This window comes from Thunnus thynnus, chromosome 15, assembly GCF_963924715.1.
Source record: "Thunnus thynnus chromosome 15, fThuThy2.1, whole genome shotgun sequence".
Classification (NCBI taxonomy): Eukaryota; Metazoa; Chordata; class Actinopteri; order Scombriformes; family Scombridae; genus Thunnus; species Thunnus thynnus.
This window is the reverse complement of record NC_089531.1, coordinates 16,905,846-16,925,952: the sequence shown is the minus strand read 5'-3', so window position 1 is coordinate 16,925,952 and position 20,107 is coordinate 16,905,846. Positions and strand designations below refer to the sequence as shown.

At 38.1% G+C, this 20,107-nt stretch overlaps 3 protein-coding genes across 4 annotated transcripts in view; all 3 read right to left on the bottom strand.

Moving 5' to 3' along the window:
• spire1a (spire-type actin nucleation factor 1a) overlaps positions 1-2,570 on the bottom strand; it is a 30,771-nt gene extending 28,201 nt beyond the window's left edge. For both annotated transcript variants that reach the window (XM_067613083.1, XM_067613084.1), the window contains exon 1: positions 1,993-2,570. In XM_067613083.1, the coding sequence (XP_067469184.1) occupies positions 1,993-2,338 (346 nt within the window). In that variant the 5' untranslated portion in view covers positions 2,339-2,570. The remainder of the gene's footprint in view (positions 1-1,992) is intronic.
• A 1,232-nt stretch (positions 2,571-3,802) lies between these two features.
• si:ch211-215i13.3 (brain and acute leukemia cytoplasmic protein) lies at positions 3,803-8,001 on the bottom strand. The gene is made up of 3 exons (XM_067613082.1): positions 7,433-8,001; positions 6,994-7,118; positions 3,803-5,754 (listed from the first exon to the last, which is right to left on the bottom strand). The coding sequence occupies exons 1-3, from the start codon at positions 7,569-7,571 to the stop codon at positions 5,629-5,631; spliced, it is 390 nt and encodes a 129-aa protein (XP_067469183.1). The 5' UTR covers positions 7,572-8,001; the 3' UTR covers positions 3,803-5,628.
• A 1,112-nt stretch (positions 8,002-9,113) lies between these two features.
• atp6v1c1b (ATPase H+ transporting V1 subunit C1b) lies at positions 9,114-19,262 on the bottom strand. The gene is made up of 13 exons (XM_067613081.1): positions 19,097-19,262; positions 17,497-17,677; positions 17,315-17,382; positions 17,012-17,097; positions 16,742-16,836; positions 16,505-16,596; positions 15,479-15,577; positions 14,543-14,611; positions 12,698-12,790; positions 12,099-12,192; positions 11,729-11,826; positions 11,504-11,627; positions 9,114-10,010 (listed from the first exon to the last, which is right to left on the bottom strand). The coding sequence occupies exons 2-13, from the start codon at positions 17,626-17,628 to the stop codon at positions 9,912-9,914; spliced, it is 1,149 nt and encodes a 382-aa protein (XP_067469182.1). The 5' UTR covers positions 17,629-17,677; positions 19,097-19,262; the 3' UTR covers positions 9,114-9,911.
• Positions 19,263-20,107: the final 845 nt, after the last annotated feature.

The following is a 20,107-nucleotide window of genomic DNA, read 5'->3' as shown; positions in this document are numbered from 1 at the left end:
TGTATTCACTGAGACGAAGGAGAGCTGGACTGAGGTTTCAGCTCAAAAGGGAGAGATGAGGGGAGAAAGAAAGGTGGCTAATAAGTTCCCGGGAGAGACAGGACATGACCTCAGTGCCTGAGGCTCTGCTGACTGCCACACCTCCTTCTCCCTCACCCAACATTTTCGCTCACATATTAATGGAATGCAGTTAGGAGGACACACAGCTTTGAGGCATTCTGTACGTCTCTCTACACATTAGTCGGCTGGACCAAACCCTGCTGGAAGCTCTTTTGAATACAGAACATGCCCTAAAAAAAAAAATACATTACAGCTTCTCAGTTGTAGTTCTCAGGACACAGAGCCCTGCTGGTTTTCAGTGTTGACATTTAATATTAAACTATTTTACACCAGAGTTACCGGGTGGTCCTTGAGACCCTGATTAATGCTGGATGTAAATATACAGTACCAGTCAAAACCTTCCCATTCACTTGAATGAGAAAGTGTGTCCAAACTTTTAACTGGTACTGAATGCCTGACTATTACAAGAGAGCAGAGTCCAAATCATTAAGACGATTAATAGAGCAACAGGAAATAATTCAGCAACTATTTTGATAGTCGATTAATCATTATGAGTCATTTTTTTATGAATAAATGTCCACATTCTTTGGTTGCAGCTTGTTAAATATATATATTTTCTGGTTTCTTTAGTCTTCTATGATAGTAAACTGAATATTTTTGGGTTGCGGACTGTTGGTCAGGACAAAACAAGACATCTTAGGTTGCGTCTGAGCTTTGGGAAACGGTGATCGATTTTTTTTTCACCATTTTCTGACATTTTATAGATTAACGACTAATCAATTAATTGAGAAAATAATCAACAGATAATGAAAATAATTATTAGTTGCTAAATTATTTACAGAGTCCATTAATTGCAATTATGTATAAACATAACCTATTGTCATGTAAAATATTTTTATTAATCTGTGGATTATTTTCTTAATTCGATCTATAAAATGTCCAAAAAAATAGTGAAATATACGAGGTAACATGTTCATATGTCTTGTTTTGTTCAACCAACAGCACAAACCAAAGGCATTCAATCATTACAATCATAGAAAACTTAGAAAACAAACAAATTTTTCTTTAAAAAAAACAACTTAAATATTATCAAAATTGTTGCCAATCACTTAAGTGCACCTACTGTCTGCATCCCCATGTGTATGTATGCTATTTTCCACACTGTTGTGTTCATCAAACTATATTAAAACGTGTTTCCATTGTGTTTAACATCTCCCTCAGGTGCATGCGGCACACACCTGCTCTGAACTACTGGATCACTGAACCTTCTCCTCCCCACAACATTAATTTGTGCTTTTACCTAAATGCCATAACACAAACAATGCAGCAAAATGAGTCATCTGTCTTTGGCTTTTGGCCTTAATGCTGGCTACTGTGGTGTCGCTTTGACTGGACCCAAGGTGCTGCTGTGTATGCAGTTTGAATCCATCGCATGGTTTTCATTGTTTACTCAAGCCAACTGACCCTCTGCAGGAGGAAAATTTCAAACACAAACCCAGCAGCCATTCTTCACCACACAACCCTGCTAACACCTCCATCTGAATGAAGCAATTATATGAATCATGTTTGTGATGTACGTATCGGATTCTGTTGTGAGAACAAACCCTTGCTGTTAATAATTGATCATACAGCTTTCTTGGGTCTTTTAGCTTCACAGCAGCTATGCGGTGATCTATGATGTTTTATTAACAACCACATCGGGCGTCTGTAAACAAATTCACCACATGGCTGGAAGCAGACAGACACAACAATATGGCCTCTTTGTAGAGATGCTCCATTCGTTTGGCCTGTGAGCGATGTGGAGGAGAAATGCTTCATTGTTGGCAGCCTGCTGAGGAGATATCAGTCTTTGACGTTTAGCTGCGCAGTTACTCAAAACCAGACAAATGCTCGGGTCAGCATGGACACCTTGGCACGCCTCGGTTCGTTTACCTGTGCTGCCTTCAAAGTGCAGTTTGACAGTCCCGTCTCTCCCGATCCTCACATCCCCGGGTCCTTCAATCCTTCTCGGATAGTCAACAGCTGAAGCACCGGAGGATTTGGAGCTTTTCCTCCGATGTTTCTGCGCTAAAGTCCTACAACACTGGTAACACACTGCCCACGCTTGTTCCTCGTTTATCGGCTGGTTGTACAGCGTCAGGATCTCTTCCAAGGAGACCTCCTCGGCTCCGTCGCCGCAGTCCATGTTCACCTCCCCGGTGTTCAAATCCGCGACGAAATCCCGGAGAACGGTCGGCGAAGTCAACATCCCGTCGTCAGTCCCCGGTCGCTTGGCCATCCTCACATTATTATAACCACATAACGTAAAGGAAAAAGGTTAAACTAAGTAGTTTACTGATGTTTCGGAGTCACTCGGCTACATTTAACTAAACGTCAACCTCTCATTCAGCCGTTGTCTCTCCGCTGTGAACGAAGTGCACCAACGGCTCAGTGTGAGCGACAGCCGGCTGAAAAGAGCCTTCCGCGTGGTCTCAGTGTCCGCCGGTTTCACAGCGCACGTTTCTCCATCCACTTTAACTGACTGCGAGCGGAAATCGTCATTTTGTAGGCCACAGATTAGCTTCCGCCATCAAATGTGTAGTCCAAAATTCATTAAAGATGTATACAAAATACAATACTTTGAATAATAATTTGCGTCTGATATAGTTTTTCCACAACAAAAGTTCAATTATGCTGTTAAAATCCCTTAAAATTACATCTCCTTTTCCCTCTTTAACAATTCCAGCATCTATAAATATGCAAATATATTTTATCTCCAAAGTCTAATGCACCTCCTACTTCACTGAAAAGTCCATCCTCAGTGTTTGCGCACTGGATGCTTCAAGTTTCCACATCACACATCACACGCTTCCTAACTACATGCAATGTCACAAATAATAATTGTATGTCCACCTCTTAAAATCAGATTTTCAATGAGTAAAGAGAAACTCTCCACTTTCAGCACATGAATGTGAAAAAAGCCTCTTAGACACATTTTAGACACATACATCATTCTGCACAGTGAAGCTCAAACATTCACCTGTAGGAACAAGAAGAAAAACATATGAGTGAGTGGAGGGAGACTTTTAAAAATGGATAAAAATACAATGGATTATGACGACTAATTTACCCAACAGTCGCCTATATAAAGGAGTTCAACTTAGCTCAATCTCAACCAGCTACAACTTTAAAATGTTGCTTACATTATAATGGATAAGTAAAACAATCAATTAATAAAACATAATAAATATAAAAATACACTTTGAAAGGGAATGGCCATTCTGCACGATACAACACTTACTGAAAAAAGTACATTTTTCTGTTAAAGCTGTAGTGAAAGTTTTAAATGCAGGATCTTTACTTGTACTTGAGTATATTTTCACAGCAATATTGCTACTTTCTATTAATAAAAGGAGGCAATACTTTCTTTCACCACTACCTATTGTTAACATTGAGTTGTGCCAGTCACTTTGTAAAGCACTGTAACTACAGCAGCACAACTTCCTTTACTTCTCATCTAACTACAAACATTTTCTTTGCCAGATTTCCATCTCCTGACTGTGCTGTAGCTCAAATCAATCCATTTAAATGCCTGAATTGAACATATTTGTCATTTAATATTAAACCTATCACATTACATCTTCATACAAAACTAACAGACTAATCACAGATGACTAAAGGCTAATGATAACATCTTCCTAAACTGTAATATACCTAATATTTCAATTGCAACACTTGTAATAAAATTTTAAGTAATAACCAGAATTCACAAAGGTGATGTTAGGTGATAGATTTTATTTCATGGAAAAATATTATTTTTTGGCATTTCTTTTCAATTCTGTAAGCCACACTGAAGTACTACCTTCACTGCATTTTCTTCTCTTTTAATCATCAATTCCATAAAATAATAATAATAATAATAATAATAATAATAATAATAATAATAATAATAATAATAATAATAATAATAATAATAATAATAATAGTGTTTCTGTAGTAGGCCAAATAATAGCAATAGCAAACAGATTAAATTATTGTAATCAACTGATATGATTGTGGGCTAGGTGAAAGGAAATGACAGAGCTCTATTATAAATGTATTTAACTAGTCTTTTAAAGTATATAGAAATATACATTAATGAATAGAAAATAACAGAAAGCAAGATATTGGTCAATATGGATTCAGGTTATTAAATTCTTCTAGCCTTTGCTTATAGCAAATGAGACATTGCATGTGTCACATTTTTCTGAGTTTGAGAACTTAGGAATCTTAAAACAATTTAATACAAAGAAGAAAAAAGGTGGTTAATACTATAGATCCTGTGCGGTAAGTTTTGTTTTCTATCACAAACGTTGGCACACAAACCATAATCATCTCAGTGAACCATCACAAACCCTTGACAAGCAGCTATTACCACAACATTTAAACATTGTGACAAGACATAACCGATAGATCACCTTTCATTTACTCTTTTCATCCTCTATTAAATCAATGATCTTCTTAAAGTGATTGTGGTTCAAGCAATCCTCATGAGATCTTTAATTAGTAAGACCTCCACTGGTCAACATCTCCATCTGCTGGCCATAAATCTCATGATCCTAACCACCCATTCTCAATCACTGCCTGATTTTACTTCTTTGTGCTGTTTTTCTGTTTTATACTGGATGGGCAACATTTTTTTTAATCTCATACAGCTTCATTTTGATGATATTTGGACAAATACCTTCTACACATGATCAATTTTCACCAATGCTGATTCAATTTGAGGTTAGTTAATACATGCAGATCAGTGTAAGCCCCACAAATAACATACTATTACAACACATGGTAAAAAATACAGTGTAACATCATATAACATAAAAAATGTAACTGGAGAACACATAATACTGACTATAGTTTAAGAATAAACTGAAAATATGAGCAGTTCAAATCAAGGTGAATTATAGGCACATGCGGGTGTGTTTGTTTCTATAACTTGCAAAGGCTGGAAAAGACAGTCGTCAGCCTTCAAGCTTCAAACCTCCAAATCTCAGTTTTCTAAACAGCACTTCAGGTTCTTCTAAATGTAAATAATTTACAGCATTTACTAAGGTTAAACAGCATCATCATTGGTTCCCACACTATTGTTTTTCATTCACAAGAAAAAGGAATATAGTTGCACAAAGAACTGAAGCAAACTCTTTAGGAAGGCCCCACACAGAAAACATTTGATGTGCAGATTGTGATTATCATGTGCATATGGAACGGTCTGTTTTCTTAAAATTGGCTTAACACAGTGGCACATTCCCTGACCGGCACCATGAGCATGGGAGGAAAGCACGGTGGAGAGTGTGAACACTGGTTGTGAAAACCACTCTCTGCTTCATGCATGCATTTGCAATGGCACAACAAAGATGCAGCATCCCGAGATCTTTGGATGGAGACATACGCAGGTGCTTATAGTGTTGTAAATCACCGAGATCGACAGCCAAGATCTTGGAAAGTCACTAGCAAAACATCATCCACACGCTTCTGTAAATCACCGTGCCCGTCTTGTGGTGAACTGCTCACAGCTCTGACCGTCTTCCTCGCAGGAGTTTCAGCTTCACTTCATCTTTCATCACACGTGTTCCCAGCTTCTGCATCTCCACTGCTGTTGATATTGACGGACAGCCCATCCTTAGACAAAGCGTTGGCCTCCTTCGATGCCCTCCTTTTGGAGTCACGCGTGGTTTGCTGTGAAAAGATGTAAGATTTTTGAATGTGAGGTCATTTAAATGTCACCACGGTGGACTGAGAGAGTGGGCGAAGATGGCCAACTGAGCCCTGAGTCACTGAAGCACTGGAAGGATAAATAAATAAAGCTGCGCTCGCTGAAAATGTAATTCCTTAGATCAGAGAGATTGATTTTTCAGATCTTTTGTAATTGTTCAATGAGTTTTGTAAAGGACCAAAAACATTCTTAACTCAAACCTCAATAGTAGCTCCCAAACTGAATCCAAAACATGCAGAATGACTGTGCAGAAACCTTATCTGTCTGTTTGTCTCTCTATCTGCTATTAGTTTGCATTAACACCCATAGATTTTCATTCTGAGAGCAGGTAACAGTGCTTTCACTTTCTTTTTCATTCTTTTGTGCAGTTAGCTCTCAAGATGAAAGACTAGGAAAACTTTTATGGTATATCATGTTCAAGGAACCCAGATTATTTTACACAAAATCATCAGTGTTTGTTCTCACAGCATCAAGGACTGGACTGTATTTGAAACATAGACATTTAAAATATGAAGGAACATTTTTAGGTTCTATACACCGCACATACACTATCCATCAATACATGACCATAAAACTGCATCTGTAGGGCTGCAACTAACAATTATTATGTCAGCACATTTGAATGGGATCCCCTAATGGCCAGTATTAGCCCAGCAGCAAGCAAAACCTCTTTCAGTGTTCATTTGGGCATGACATGACTGTTTTTTGAAGACAGACTTGAAAAATTGTGAACCTATACTTTAAATCGAGAACTTTGATCTCCAAATTCAAGACTCTGTCTATGCAGGATGACTCCTTTGCTAACTGTCTCTGTCCTTCGTCCTCCTCAGTATTGTTTCATCTGTTGTCTGATTCAGCAGCTTTTCACGCTTCCATCGTGACCAGGTCTCCTTTGCAACAGAGGTGCCAACTGAATTAGGACTGGTTAAATAAAGGTAAAATAAAATAATAATAAAACGTTCACTGCACTGTATACAAATATACTGAAAGCTACTGATGAGCTGGAGTCAGATTCCTTTCATGTTCACAACATACTTGACCAATATCTGCATGATTTTCCAGAGTAGCAGAAGGACTTTCTATTTCTATGAGAAATAGAAGACGTCTAATGTATCCTGTATGTCACTGTGTATACAAAGACAGAGTCTGGTGTTCATTTTTAGCAGTCAGACATTTCAGTACTTGCTACCAGTGACACCTACTTCACTAAAGGAACGTCTGGATCTCCTCTGGTGGTTGGAGCCGGCGGCGGTGAGGGCCTGCTTCCCACACTGGGTGCCTGTGTTCACCATCCTCTTCTCCCTAAGACTGGCCTCCAGAGCTTTACCTTTAGAGAACAGATTATAGGTTTATCACTTTGACATGCAACCACAGATACCAGTCTCTCAAAACATTAAGACAGAGATGGTGCTCAGCTGCTTTGTCAGGGAGCTGACAGCTGGGTGGTTGTGTTTTGGTTTCATTTAGCTTTCTTGTGAGTCTTATTGCTAATGTTTTGGGGGGGGGTTTTATCATTTTTGTGACCAAAGGAGGTTGCATTTTGAATGTGGGCCTGTGGTTCCTTCACTGCTTCTTCTCATTTTGCATTTTCTAGTTAAAACAGACCAAAAAAAAAAAAAAAAAGATGACGGGTGCTCTTACTGTTTGCTACAGACAGAGGGGTTTCTACGTCGGTATTGGTGAGCCACGTCGATTCCGTCTCTCGGGTCCAGCTCTCATGGTACCTCGGCTCGATCATCGCGTCCGCCCGACTCCCTCCACAACCCATCGGGAAAATCATCCACGGCAGGTGGAGCAGCAGCGGGCTGACATGGGGCTAAACGCGGCTCGGTTTGTCTCACAGCGGCTGCAGCATCCTCCCCGGATCTCTACTGCAGCTCCATCCGTGTTTCCATCATCCGTATGAAGCTGTTGCTGCTGCTGATGCTGGTTGTGGTTGTGATGCTGCTCCCCACAGACAGCAGCTGACCAGTATGAACACACACCGGAGCTATCTGCGTCATCAAGAGAGGAGGGGGAGTTAAAACTGCATCCAGTCTAACAGCTGATTGGCTGTGAAGGGAGGATCAACTCCAGCAAGTGTCAGCATCATCATCACCACCATGAAAATATACACTCATACCAACCAAAATCAAATATATTATCAGAATATGTTTTGCTCTTTGTCTTGTTTTATTGATTGATATTGATTAATTTAAAGAAAAATAATCAAATAATACAGTTTGGACAGATAGGCCTATACGCAGAGTTTATAATTGCCTTATTAATTGTTTAAATTCATTAATGCTTTACATTGGAGGCCCTGAAGTTTTGGTTTGCCAGGTTGTGAAAAATCCCTTTGGCTGGCGTTTAATAATGCAGATATAAATGTTGGTAGACCATTTCTCATTTTCTAAAAAGCCATCAAGTCTGCAGTTATAAATGATAATAAAATGTATAACAATAAAAAAAGAGGAGTCAATTGTGAAAACTTCAGACTAATCACAAGAACACAATGTGACAGAGGACATATGAATTCCCAATATATATACAGTATTTACATAAACACACATTAGCCTGCTGAAATTATAAGTCTTTCAATAAAAGTGAGGATTTAACAAGGGGTTTTAAATAAGATACTGATTTTGCAAGTCTGAGTTAATCATGTAATTAAGAGTCTTTACAGTAAATTATTCAAACACCAGCCAATGAGAAATTTTCCCCACTTGGCAACCTCAAAGTTATAAATCTATAAAACATTAATCAATTATTTATCAACCATCATTAAAGCCACCAGTTACTGTGTGATTTAACAATCCATCATAGAGGTTGCTGTATTAGAAAGCAGTATCAGAAAGTTTATTTAACAAGTAAAAAGAGGAACACACTGGAAAAAATAGACACAGATTATTAGCTCCGTGACACACCTTCATTTCAAAGTGAAATTATTTCCTTTTTGTGTTCTCATGGAAGAAATGAAAGATAAAACCTTATTGCCAGCTTCACTCTGTGTTTTTAGATTATGCTTCAAATCAAATAAGTCCCATGTGGAGTTCTGCTCTTCTTATGTTTATCACACAAAATCTGAAGCAACATTGAGAGAAAGTTTAACCATCTTGGAACCAAAAAAAAAAAAAAATTATGAACTTTCCCCTCAAACGTCTGACACTTTCAATAAATTTGTGCGCGGTGTCATTTTAGAGTCTAGATCTTGCATGGTGTCCAGTAGACTCAGTTAAGTTTTCTACTCTATTATACTATTTGATGGTCTGACATATATCAGCCTGAGAAGCTTTCTAAACTTTATTCTGCAGTTAAAAGGACAGCGAGCCAACATCAAACATCTTTCTCACACACATAGTATTTATTGTCACATTTATTTTAAATATGTAGTTCAATTTTCAGATATACTGACAATATACAGTATTTGCACATACGTAGACCTATCATTATTTTTCCCAAACTTCTTAATATACAGAAATCAAAGGAGCATACAAGCAGCAAATATATTGCTTCTTTATACTGTAAAATGAAATGTCTCAGTATTTCACAGGATTATAGCTTGAGTTGGGAGGAAAAGATGGTCAACATCTACTTGTAAACAGACATTCCTTACATGGAGCTAAAAACACATCACCTTAAAATCTGAACCAATAGAAACATATTCACTGATTTTAGAGGCTTAATATAAATACTATATTTAACATATATTTCTTTTCTCCGCATTTCCCCCCCACACACATGTGTACCGCTGTTCATACTTTAAGTAGGATGAGAGGACACAACAATAAAAATGCAGTATTTTACATGTCCTTTGGGTGTCAAGAGGGAATGTCAACCATTTTGGTGGAGGTACAGTGGGATGGGACAAAGGAGAACAGAAGTTATGACTGGAGACTATTTTACATCTTAAATCTATCCTGTTTTTAGTAACCAGTCATTACTCCGATCCTTTGCAACTTATTCAGTATCGACCCAGGAATGTACCAGGAACATGGGAGGGAAAAAGAGAATGAGAACACAAAAAAAAAAGTGAGAAAAGAGAGAGAACATGGTTGGAATGAAAATAAAGTAAAGCTTGGATATGTGAACATGTCACATCAGAACACTACAGCACAGAGAGATGATGCTGGCGACGCGTCTAGACTTTGAAGTCCAGCAGGTTGCAGTCGATCTTGTAGTAAACGTAGGGGTAGTACTCCTGCTGGCTCAAGTTCAGACCTGGGATGTCCATAGAGGCCTGTGAGGGAAAAAGGAGATACAGGAAGACAAAAGAGTGATACACATCATTCCTGATGGGGACTATAATATAAAATCTTTCATTCATATTTCATGAAAGATGCTGTAGGAGCTTAAAACTGAAGTTAATTACAACTTGGGGTTTATTTTTGTAGCTCTGGTGATCAGTTCTGATGGTTATAAAAGCAATTACCTTGGTGAGTTCAATGTTAAGATAAATACATTTGGTGACGTTGCTAAAAACAGCTCCGACAGATGATCAGGAAGGTTGTAAACAAACCCTTCAGATTAATGAAACTGATCAAACTCATCCCAAAACGTCCATATATGTTGTAAACATCTATTACAGTTTCCTGCTTCAACTCTGACCCACCACACTTGCCGTAGCATGCACACAATATTCCACAGCAACGAGGGATTATTAGTGACGTTTTGACTTGTCATAGCAGGAAAAGCACACGGGGAACATCAACAATGGCTCAGTTCCATTCAAGTATCCCAGGAAGCCGTACTGGTGAACCATCATGCTACTATACCAGGGTCATGAATTAGGGAAAAACTCAATGGTTCTAATTTGTTAATGATGTTAATGGCATGTCTGCTTTTCCTGCTTTCATGTGTCAAAATGTGTGCTGTGCCAAAGGTCTATATGAGTGTGTTCAGAACGTGGTAGGTTTTTGCATCAGCTTGTTTACAGTCTGACTGCTTATGCAAACTTTTTTTTTTTTTTTTTTTATCTATCTCAATGTGTTCCCAGATCTTAGCAAATACTTTGTTGAGTACAATGTTATCATAGCCAATAGAACAAATGACCAAAGCTGTGATAAAACATTGTTTTCCTTTGTTAATAAAATAGTTTTATTACTACATAAGTGGTTTGGCTTTAACATCCACGCCTACCAAAGTACTATCTTTTACACCAAACAGGGGGGCGGTCTGGCGAACCAATTAAGGAATGGATTTACAAGCCTGTCTCAGCCTTTGTTGAACATGTTGAATAGTGTTGATAAGACCATCAAGAAGACCGCCAGAGCCTCTTTATTTCCAGACATCAGACTCAGACTTGATAGCCTGGTTCCAGACCTCTGATTTACAGCCCACATGTTGTTCCCATTGATTGCTTTTGACAGTCGCATTAAAAAAGGGGATGTCACTTCCCATTAATGAAAAATAGCTTCAAGAATGTAATTCCAAGCCCAAAAAAATAACAATTCTTAAATCAATATATGAAAAAAATTAAGTTCACTGCTCCTTGCAACCACTCCTGCAGCTTATGTGTCAACTAAACATAAAGCTGGTGGTACAGAAATGTCACCTGCCAATGAATTAAATAAGCTAACATGAACACAGTGTCAGGAAACTTTAATAACGTGAAAATAAATGGCAACTCTGATTATCAGGTTTCCTCAGCTTCTAAAAGAAACTCAGTCTTTTAAATTTCACTGATGTATGGACTTTGTATCCCAAACCCTAAAAAAAGGTGAGTGGACTCACATCAATGATGGCAGCGCTGCTGTCCAGGTGTTTGTACAAGTCGTACAGCACCTCTCTCAGCTTCTTCATGTTCTTCTTGTTGGGCTGGAGCAGCATGGCCTGGAAGTTCACTGGCAGCCCATATCTACAAAACACAAGAGGACCACAAGAACATTAAACAAATCTTAAATTGAAGAAGATTTTTTTTTTAAAGTGGTGGCTGCTGCTGAGTCTTCAGTTGCTCACCTCAACACTGACTCCACAAACACACGCAGAGCTTTTATGTGAATCCACGCGATGAAGGCTTCACTGAAATTTACTTTCAGCCATCGTACCAAAGGCCCCTAGATGGACATTAAAGGTAAGATACATTTTAATTTACTGACTTGTATTCATTCATTAGAATTATTTTTCCAACTTTGACAGATTTATTGAAATTATCATTGGTTTTACTCCTTTGGACATTATTTAAGACAAACTAAAAGCCAAAAACAGGGAATAAACATCCATGTATCTATGGAGCTTGGGGTTCTTAGCATCAGTATCTGTACATAATGTGCTCCTTCAACATCTTCCTTCCCTAATTGATCAGTAGTACTGAGAACAGTGGTCGTACAAACTGTTTCTTCTTGTCGGTGGACAAACGTGTCATCTCTTCTTTGTCTGCCTTCATCTCCTCCTCATTGTACTGGAAATCACGCACCGTAAACCTGCGTCGAGACACACAGCGGAGAGCTGGCAATCAGCTGCGAGCGAACACACAGGAACATACACAAGCACCTAGCCCACACCCACACCCACACACACACACACACACACACACACACACACACACACACACACACACAAACACACACACTCAAGTGCACTCCTGAAAACAGGCTTCATACAAACACACATATACATAAACACACACAATGAGATCTCTCTGTCATGCTAATTGGAGAGACTGTCGAGTGCCAGTGAAATTGTGTTTATTATAGTCTGTTTTTAGTGCATGACAAACCAGCGTGTGCTACTTCAGTCATGAGCTATCACTACTATTGTTTATCTGTGGTTGATCAACTTATTCACAGAAAACGCAAAAAAGAAAAAAAAAATGTCAAATGGCTAAAACTGTGACACAGCTCAAGTGGAACTCTAATGAGCTTTACACATTAACTCTTTGAGCAGCTTGTGTAACGCTGGTGGAGAAAGTGAGACGGAGTGATTTACTTGTTTTCTCTGGCCTTGTGTTTGAAGTCGTCTACGGCCTTCCTGAAGAGGGTGACACTGAACAGACCGCTGTCGTTGTCTTCGAACAGCAGCCTGGAAGAGAGGACACGGATTGACAGATTAACACGAGAGCTGGAACTCAAAATATGTTGCGTGTATGTGCGGAGATGCATTTTAGCAGGTTTGGTTTAAAAATAAATAGCACAGCATTAGCCTTAGATGCTGCAAGATGGGCTGACACACACACACACACACACAAAACACCCCTATGTCAAATATCATACAAAACATGTTGTTGAGTGTCCACATTTACTTTGTTTTCCTTCCACACCACCAAACTGAATGTTTCTCTACCTGAGAGATTGTTGCAGTCATCGCAGTTCTTCTGAGTTTTCATCATTGCTGTCACCATTTTCTGTATGTTTTAATTGTTTATTTAACCTTAATTCATGTCCACTTTCACAGGATAAGCAAAAATCAAGCCACTGCCGGCACACACAAGTCTGTCTTTTTGGTAAGAACGTTCAGAAGAACATAAAAAACATTAAACGCAGAACAGTTGTGGTGTTTTTGCCCCCTTTTGTCTCAAGTTTGCTAATTTCACTGCTAGTTGCCTGTCAAACTGTCCTGTGGGCTGTGGACAATAAGTCAACATAGTTAATTAAAGCCAATGCATTTGTACCATCTTCTCCTGCGTCACATTACATCTGACTGCAAACTGCTTCTCTTTTGTGGAGCAGTTTATACTCAACCAGAGCAGGACCATATAAGGAAAATGATTTTTGCTTTTGACTGTGTGTAGATGAATAATTGATGAGTCAAAGTAACAAAAATCAGCTCCTGCACACTGTAGACACGTATAGTAAATGTAGAGAACAGCAACGTTTCAATCAATTATTTCATATAAGTGACAACAACTCATATACTGTATATTAATGCTTCCAAAGGACAAAATCTAATCTCAAGCTTCCAAAACGGCACAGAAAACAAACACTAACACTGCCAGATTGGTTTGTAATTGGAAAGTTGAACTCTACACTAAAACACAAACAAATCCACTGATCTCAAAGCTTCGACTGAAATTCATCGATTTCCTTCAATACACACCGGTTGATTCTTTTCAGTCTGAAAAAAAAAATGCAGTAAGGACATGACCCACCAACACAAACTAATTGTGCTGGTTAGAACACAATTTAAAGATGTTATATAGAAAGTATCTACAATTAAGGATCAAGTCTGCATAACAAAAGAGCTTTGAATGCAGCTGTTGACTGTTGTATTATCAAAGCAGAGCTTGGAAAAGGAAAATGTCACGACAAAAACGAAACCCTCTCAGTTTAAGAAAAGACCCCCTGCTCAAACTGCTCCACCTTTCTGTAGCGAAATGTAGGTTGTGTCCAGTTTCCAGGTCACACTGGTGGACAGTGCTCCATATCTGCTTTAGAAATACAGGTTGCTAGGTTACCACATCACACGGAGCCGTGTCAGTCCAAAAGCCCGAACATAACGTCTCAAATCTTCCAGCCATGTTGGCAAAAGGTCAATTGCTTTCCACAGGTCAACCACATAATGATTTCCTTTCTAATAAAAGTCAATTGGTTTTTGGGTTTTTTTTGTTTGGTTTTTTTTACACAGGTCACTTTTAATCAGAGGCTAAACCCACTGTGTGCGATTTTCTAGGAAATATGATATTGTGACTTAAAACCCTTTATGATAAAAAAAAACATGAACATTGAAACTGGGCTGAGAGAATAATTGCTACTTCCTTTGGTTGATAATTAGTAAATTTGGCAAAAAAACCAAAACAAAAACAGAGCTGAATCATCTACAGTAGTGAATACTTACTTAGTGGAGCGCGGCACGACCATCTCTGCAAGAGTTTCATACGTCTTCTGCCAGTCAGCATAGTTTGTCCTGGTGAGAGGGGAAACATCCGTCAACATTTTGTCTACTGCGGTTCAACCAGTATGAACGTTTGAAGCTGACACTAATCTTTGTTTACTGTCACCAGTTGGAATTATATTCTGCTGCGATCAGATCAGTTTAATGCCCAAAATATATTCACTTATCAGAGTCTCTGCATCATCTGACAGTGAAACTGAAACTCAGGCGACTGAAATTCTTTTTAGTGGTTTGTCGTCTGTTTTAAATACAAAATATTAAAATCTAAATGAATAAAATTGTTAAAAAACTATTTTCATGCTCTCTAGCCATAGTTGACATTAGGTCTGCAAGTAAAAATTCTTTTCATTATCGATTAATGTGTCGATTACTTTGTTGATTCAGCGATCAAGAAACGATAATATCCCAGAGCACAAAGTGACATCACATCATCATCACATGACATCATTGTCTAATGTCTTGTTTTGTCCGTCAAATAGTCCAAAACCTCAAAATATTTAATATACAATAATGTAAGACCAAGAAAAGCAGCAAATTCTCAATTTTAAGAACCTGGAAGCATCAAATGTTTGAAGAATGGCTGAAATGATCAATCAGTTATCACAATTGTTGCTGATTAATCTTCCGTCTATCGATTAATCGTTGCAGCTCAAGTTGGCATGGAACAAATAAACCTCATCACATACATATAATCGATTGTTTTGTCTAGATAAAAATTGCTTATTTTGTCTAAAATGTTAGGATATGAGATTAACTGCCATCTATGAAACAGAAAACAGCAAATCTTCACATTTGAGAAGCTGGAACCATAAAATATTTGGCATTTTTTGCTTGAAAAATGACTGAAATGATTAATATATATGATGCAGGTGTACTTACTTTGGGACGACCGCCAGCATGGTAATCAGGTACTCTGAGTCCAGCACAAAGTCCTCTTTCTTCACTATGTCAGCCAGACTCCTGGTCAACAAGCTCCCCCTAAAGGACGACACACACAGTCCCAACTGTCAGGTAACAACGCAATAAAAATATTACAGATGCTCCAAAGTCACAATGCAAAGTATAGAAACTCATCTTCGTCTGTGTAAAACAGCCTCTGACTGAATGAAAACATAAAATCCATCAAGCCTGGCTTTCATGAAGTGTCTTATAATTTTATAGTTTTATTATTATATAATTTATTTTTTTTTAACATTTTACTGTTTTATTGTAACCTATTTATTTTGTATATTTTTTGACTCGTGTCTTTTATTGCCTCATATTATTTTCACTGTTCTCTTTTAAAGTATTATTAAATTATTATATTCATTTTTATTTTACTGTTATTATACTTTATTATATTATATATAGTATAAGTTTTATTAAGTCTTTTTCTATCTAATCTATTATATATCTTGTATTATTTATTTATTGTATTTACATTTTACTAGTCACCTTGTTTTAATGTCCATAGTGTACCTTTATCTTGATGTGCATTTGTCTGCCAATCCATATTCATCATGCTGTGCGTTCATCAGTCATCTGTCAAGCACTTTGAATTGCATTCAACTTGTACAAAATAAAGCTGAACGCAATTTAAATAAAGTTTGATCGACATTATGCAAAGGAGGCAGCTAAATGTTAGATATCGTCTTTTTGGTCAGAAGAATTTTTGTTAAAATGAAGGTTTTTTTACTGCGTAGATTCTGTATGCAACTGTTGTGTGTAGGCCGTGGATGATATTTGTACAAAAACCAGTCTTTTTAGTTATAAATGACTCACCTGTAAGTCAATAATATATATTTTTCATTAACTAAAGCTTAAGACAACAGCATGTTATCAGGTTTTAGACTACATATGTGGACATTTTGCACTAAGTTGATGTCTGAAAAAGGGGAATGACAGCTTTCATTCACTGTTACTCACGCGTTCTTCCTCTCCAGGTTCTGCAGGTTTCCCTTCAGGTTGTTGTAAGCTGAAGCTCGGGCCTTCAGGTCGTTGTCTATCTGAGTTGCTTGCTATAAACCAAAACAGAGAGGGTGGACGTTATAAATCAATTCAGTGGGGAACTTTTACTGCACCAGGCCAGTGAAAGGAAACGCAACAACAGACTGCAATTATAAACATTATAAACAACCAAAAATGAGTTTTTTTCCAACAAACCTTGGAGATTATCTCAGAGATGTTTTTCAGTGACTGTTTGATTGGATACTTGGCCATATCCCACTGAAATCTGGTGATATAGGTGACCAGGTCAACTGTAGAGAGTAGAGACCAGATTAAAGTCATCAGTGGCTTTGTATGCTATAACAATTGACCCATCACTTCCTGCTTTGAAGTCTTATCAACAGCATCATGCTGGTTTCTGCTTTCGACCACCTCCATCACTTTATGTCTGTCAACTCGTGAAGATGTCAGTGTTAAAATGATTACCTCCGTTGGCCAGCAAGTTCTCCTGGACTTTGTCTCGGCTGTCCTCCAGAACGTCGGCCATGTACTGAGCGACCTTCTTCACCACACTAAGAACAACACGGGATGAGGAGAGTGGTTACAGACAAGCAGAGGGGAAAGAAAGAAACAAAATGCAGGATTGTGCTTTTCAAACGTGGCATTTATTGTTCTTCTACGGTCCTCACGAAAATTTGCCAAAGAAATAAAGTTTCTTAAATTAATTAAAGAGTCAAACAAACTATTTAAACTGAGAAATAATATGATATTTGCAAATGTAACATTCACCCTTCCACAAACGTGTCCAGTTTAGCCAGCTCATCCGAGAGACCCACTAAGACGTCTAGTGTTCCAACCTGTTAGAGACAGAACACAACATATTAACAAATCATCACTACCGTAACTACGTTTGCTGCATAATCTTCCTGGTGATGTCCACTAATGGCTGATAGATGACTGTCATGTTTGACCTTCAGGTCCGGGATGTTGAACTTGTTGTTGTTGGAGAGGTTGTTGGTGCGAGTTGTTGCCACCATCAGCTTGTCCCAAGTCTGCTGACACGTCTTCTCCCCCGGAGCAGAGATCAACCAGAATTCTGTCATGGCTGCTGCCAAAAGGTTTGTCCACCGGGCCTCTGATCTAAGAGAGTCACTGGTGGGAAAGAAAAGAAGTGGATGATTAAAAAAGCTCTGCTAAATGATTTATATTTAATCACAAGATTTATATTGTTGACAGGCAGAGAAACATGTAACAGCTTGCATCCTCCCTGCTGAAGAAGCTCATGAAATCCTACGAGGGCGGCTGTTCAGTTCCTGACTCTGACATTGCTAAGGAGGATTTTAAATTAAACATTTTCCTTTAAATATCAACAAGATATTGATCTAAACAGTGGGGTATTTTGAGGTTTGGTGGTAGAGGGACTTGCCAGGCTCCAACTTTGCATTTTCAGATACTCTGCAGCTCCCTCACATTACAACCTACAGTCATAGGCTGTAGGCTACACACAGGCTTGTACTTAACTTGCATATTTCCATTTTAACGTGCTTCATACTTTCACTCCACCACTTTTTAAAAGGGGAATATTGTCGTTTTTACTCCACTAGATTTATCCAACAGCTACAGTATAGTTACTGCTTACACTGCAGATTAAGCGTTTTCAAGCAAAATATATGATCAACTTGTAAAAATCCTTTACAAGTCCTTACAAAGCCTCCTTCTGTGCTAAAAAATTAAAAGACAGCTGAAGATTCATTACATTGAAAGTGCATCTGAAGGGGAACTTTTAAAAGCCAGTATGAACAGCAGGAATGATGACAGCGAGGAAAACCTCTTTCAGGGTTCATCTGGACACCTGACTGTTGTTTAAAAAAGACTTGAAAAAATGTGAACTTATCCTTTAATGTATCAGTAATAGTAATCCAATGATTTGATATATACTGTATATAATAAATTTAAGCTCTGGAAGAGCCGCTCTGCTTTAACTTGATTCTTATTGCTGAGAATTCTCCTGTAAAACTTTGGCTTTCACTGGTAACAGAGTTATTTCCATTTACTTAAGTTAACAAAAAAAAAAGCTGTGTACTTTTCCACCCGAGCACACAGTACAGAGACATAATCCCTAAGTGAATCAGAGTCATATTTGTTCCTCTTTTTAGTTTGGCGTTGCTTCTGAATCATGGACTTCCTCACATTTCCTCATGCTTACAATGCAGTCACTGCACTGCACAGAGCTTGCTGACTGCACCACTGAATCAGTGTAAAGGCAGACAGCTCTCCATGTCTGCTGATTGACTTGTCATATGATCAGAGTCTGTGCTGTAAAAGACATGCTGAAACACACATCTTCCTGTGAACTCAACACAGAGCATACACGGCTGAGAATGGGGGCTTTAAGGAGTTACATTTGTAGATCCTCCTCTAATAAAAAAAAAAAAAAACACTGATAAACACCAAGATATACCTGGATCATATGTGGTTAAATCAAGTATTAGCCTGCTGCTGAGACTAGCTTGTTAGCACTGCAGCCTCACGCTGTCACGACATCGATATTCGGTGTATTTTCGTGCTTACCGCTGTGTAAACTGTCGTCAGTGTTTGGTCCACACGGTGTAATTCAGTTAAATAGTCGCTGCTTCCCATTCATAGCGCAGATAATAGCAGGGTTTCGACTCAGAGGTCCTTCAACAGAGCATCTCACTCACACAGTCAGCTGATCGGGGGACTAGTTGTGCGCCTGCGCAGAGACTGTTGCGCACTATGCCGCCTTCACGTAACCGACAAGTCATCGTGAATTTCACACTCTGAATATTGAGTCAGAAACAAGACGTGTTAAGCGTCTGTGAGGCGATTAAAATGTTTTGCTTGGTAAATCCATATAAATCCCGTAAACGAGTGATTTTTGCTGTTGTTTTAATTTAGAAACCAAGTGGTGGCTACTATTCCTCCAGCAGTGGTGAGATGAAAAGGAGGAAAAACGTTATATGAGTTGGACTCGTATTGTTTAGATGTGCGTTTTATTTCTTGTTACTTATTCTCAACTGGATAAAACGCTCACATTCCTGGAAACTGTATTTTTTCGTCTGGGTAATTTGTGCTAAAATAATAATTTTAGTATATCCGACAGTACGTAAAGGCAGCATAAGTGTTTGTTTTGACATCTATAAGAAGGCGCCTCAGTTACATTTCAATAGAAAACAACGGAACACCATCTTTCTGATACCTTATGAATATATAATTCCAAAGAATCAAGGAGTTTCTGTTTAAGATTGTACACAGGTATTACCATACACACATATATATATAGACATATATATGTGTATGGTAATACCCTGTTAAAGCTATTATCTGTCATTTCTTCCCAACTGTAAAGAACAGATACACTTTTTGTGATTGTGAGGGGAAAAATATTGAACATGTGTTTGTAGATTGTTTTAATGCTACTTCTTTTTGGTTTGATTTACAGAAGAACCTTTCCAAAAAAATTGACAAAGATATTCTAACAAAGATTAATATATTACTCATTTTAACAATCAAACTTCTCAGCAGGTGAAATTTACACAAATGATTAATATCCTGACAAAA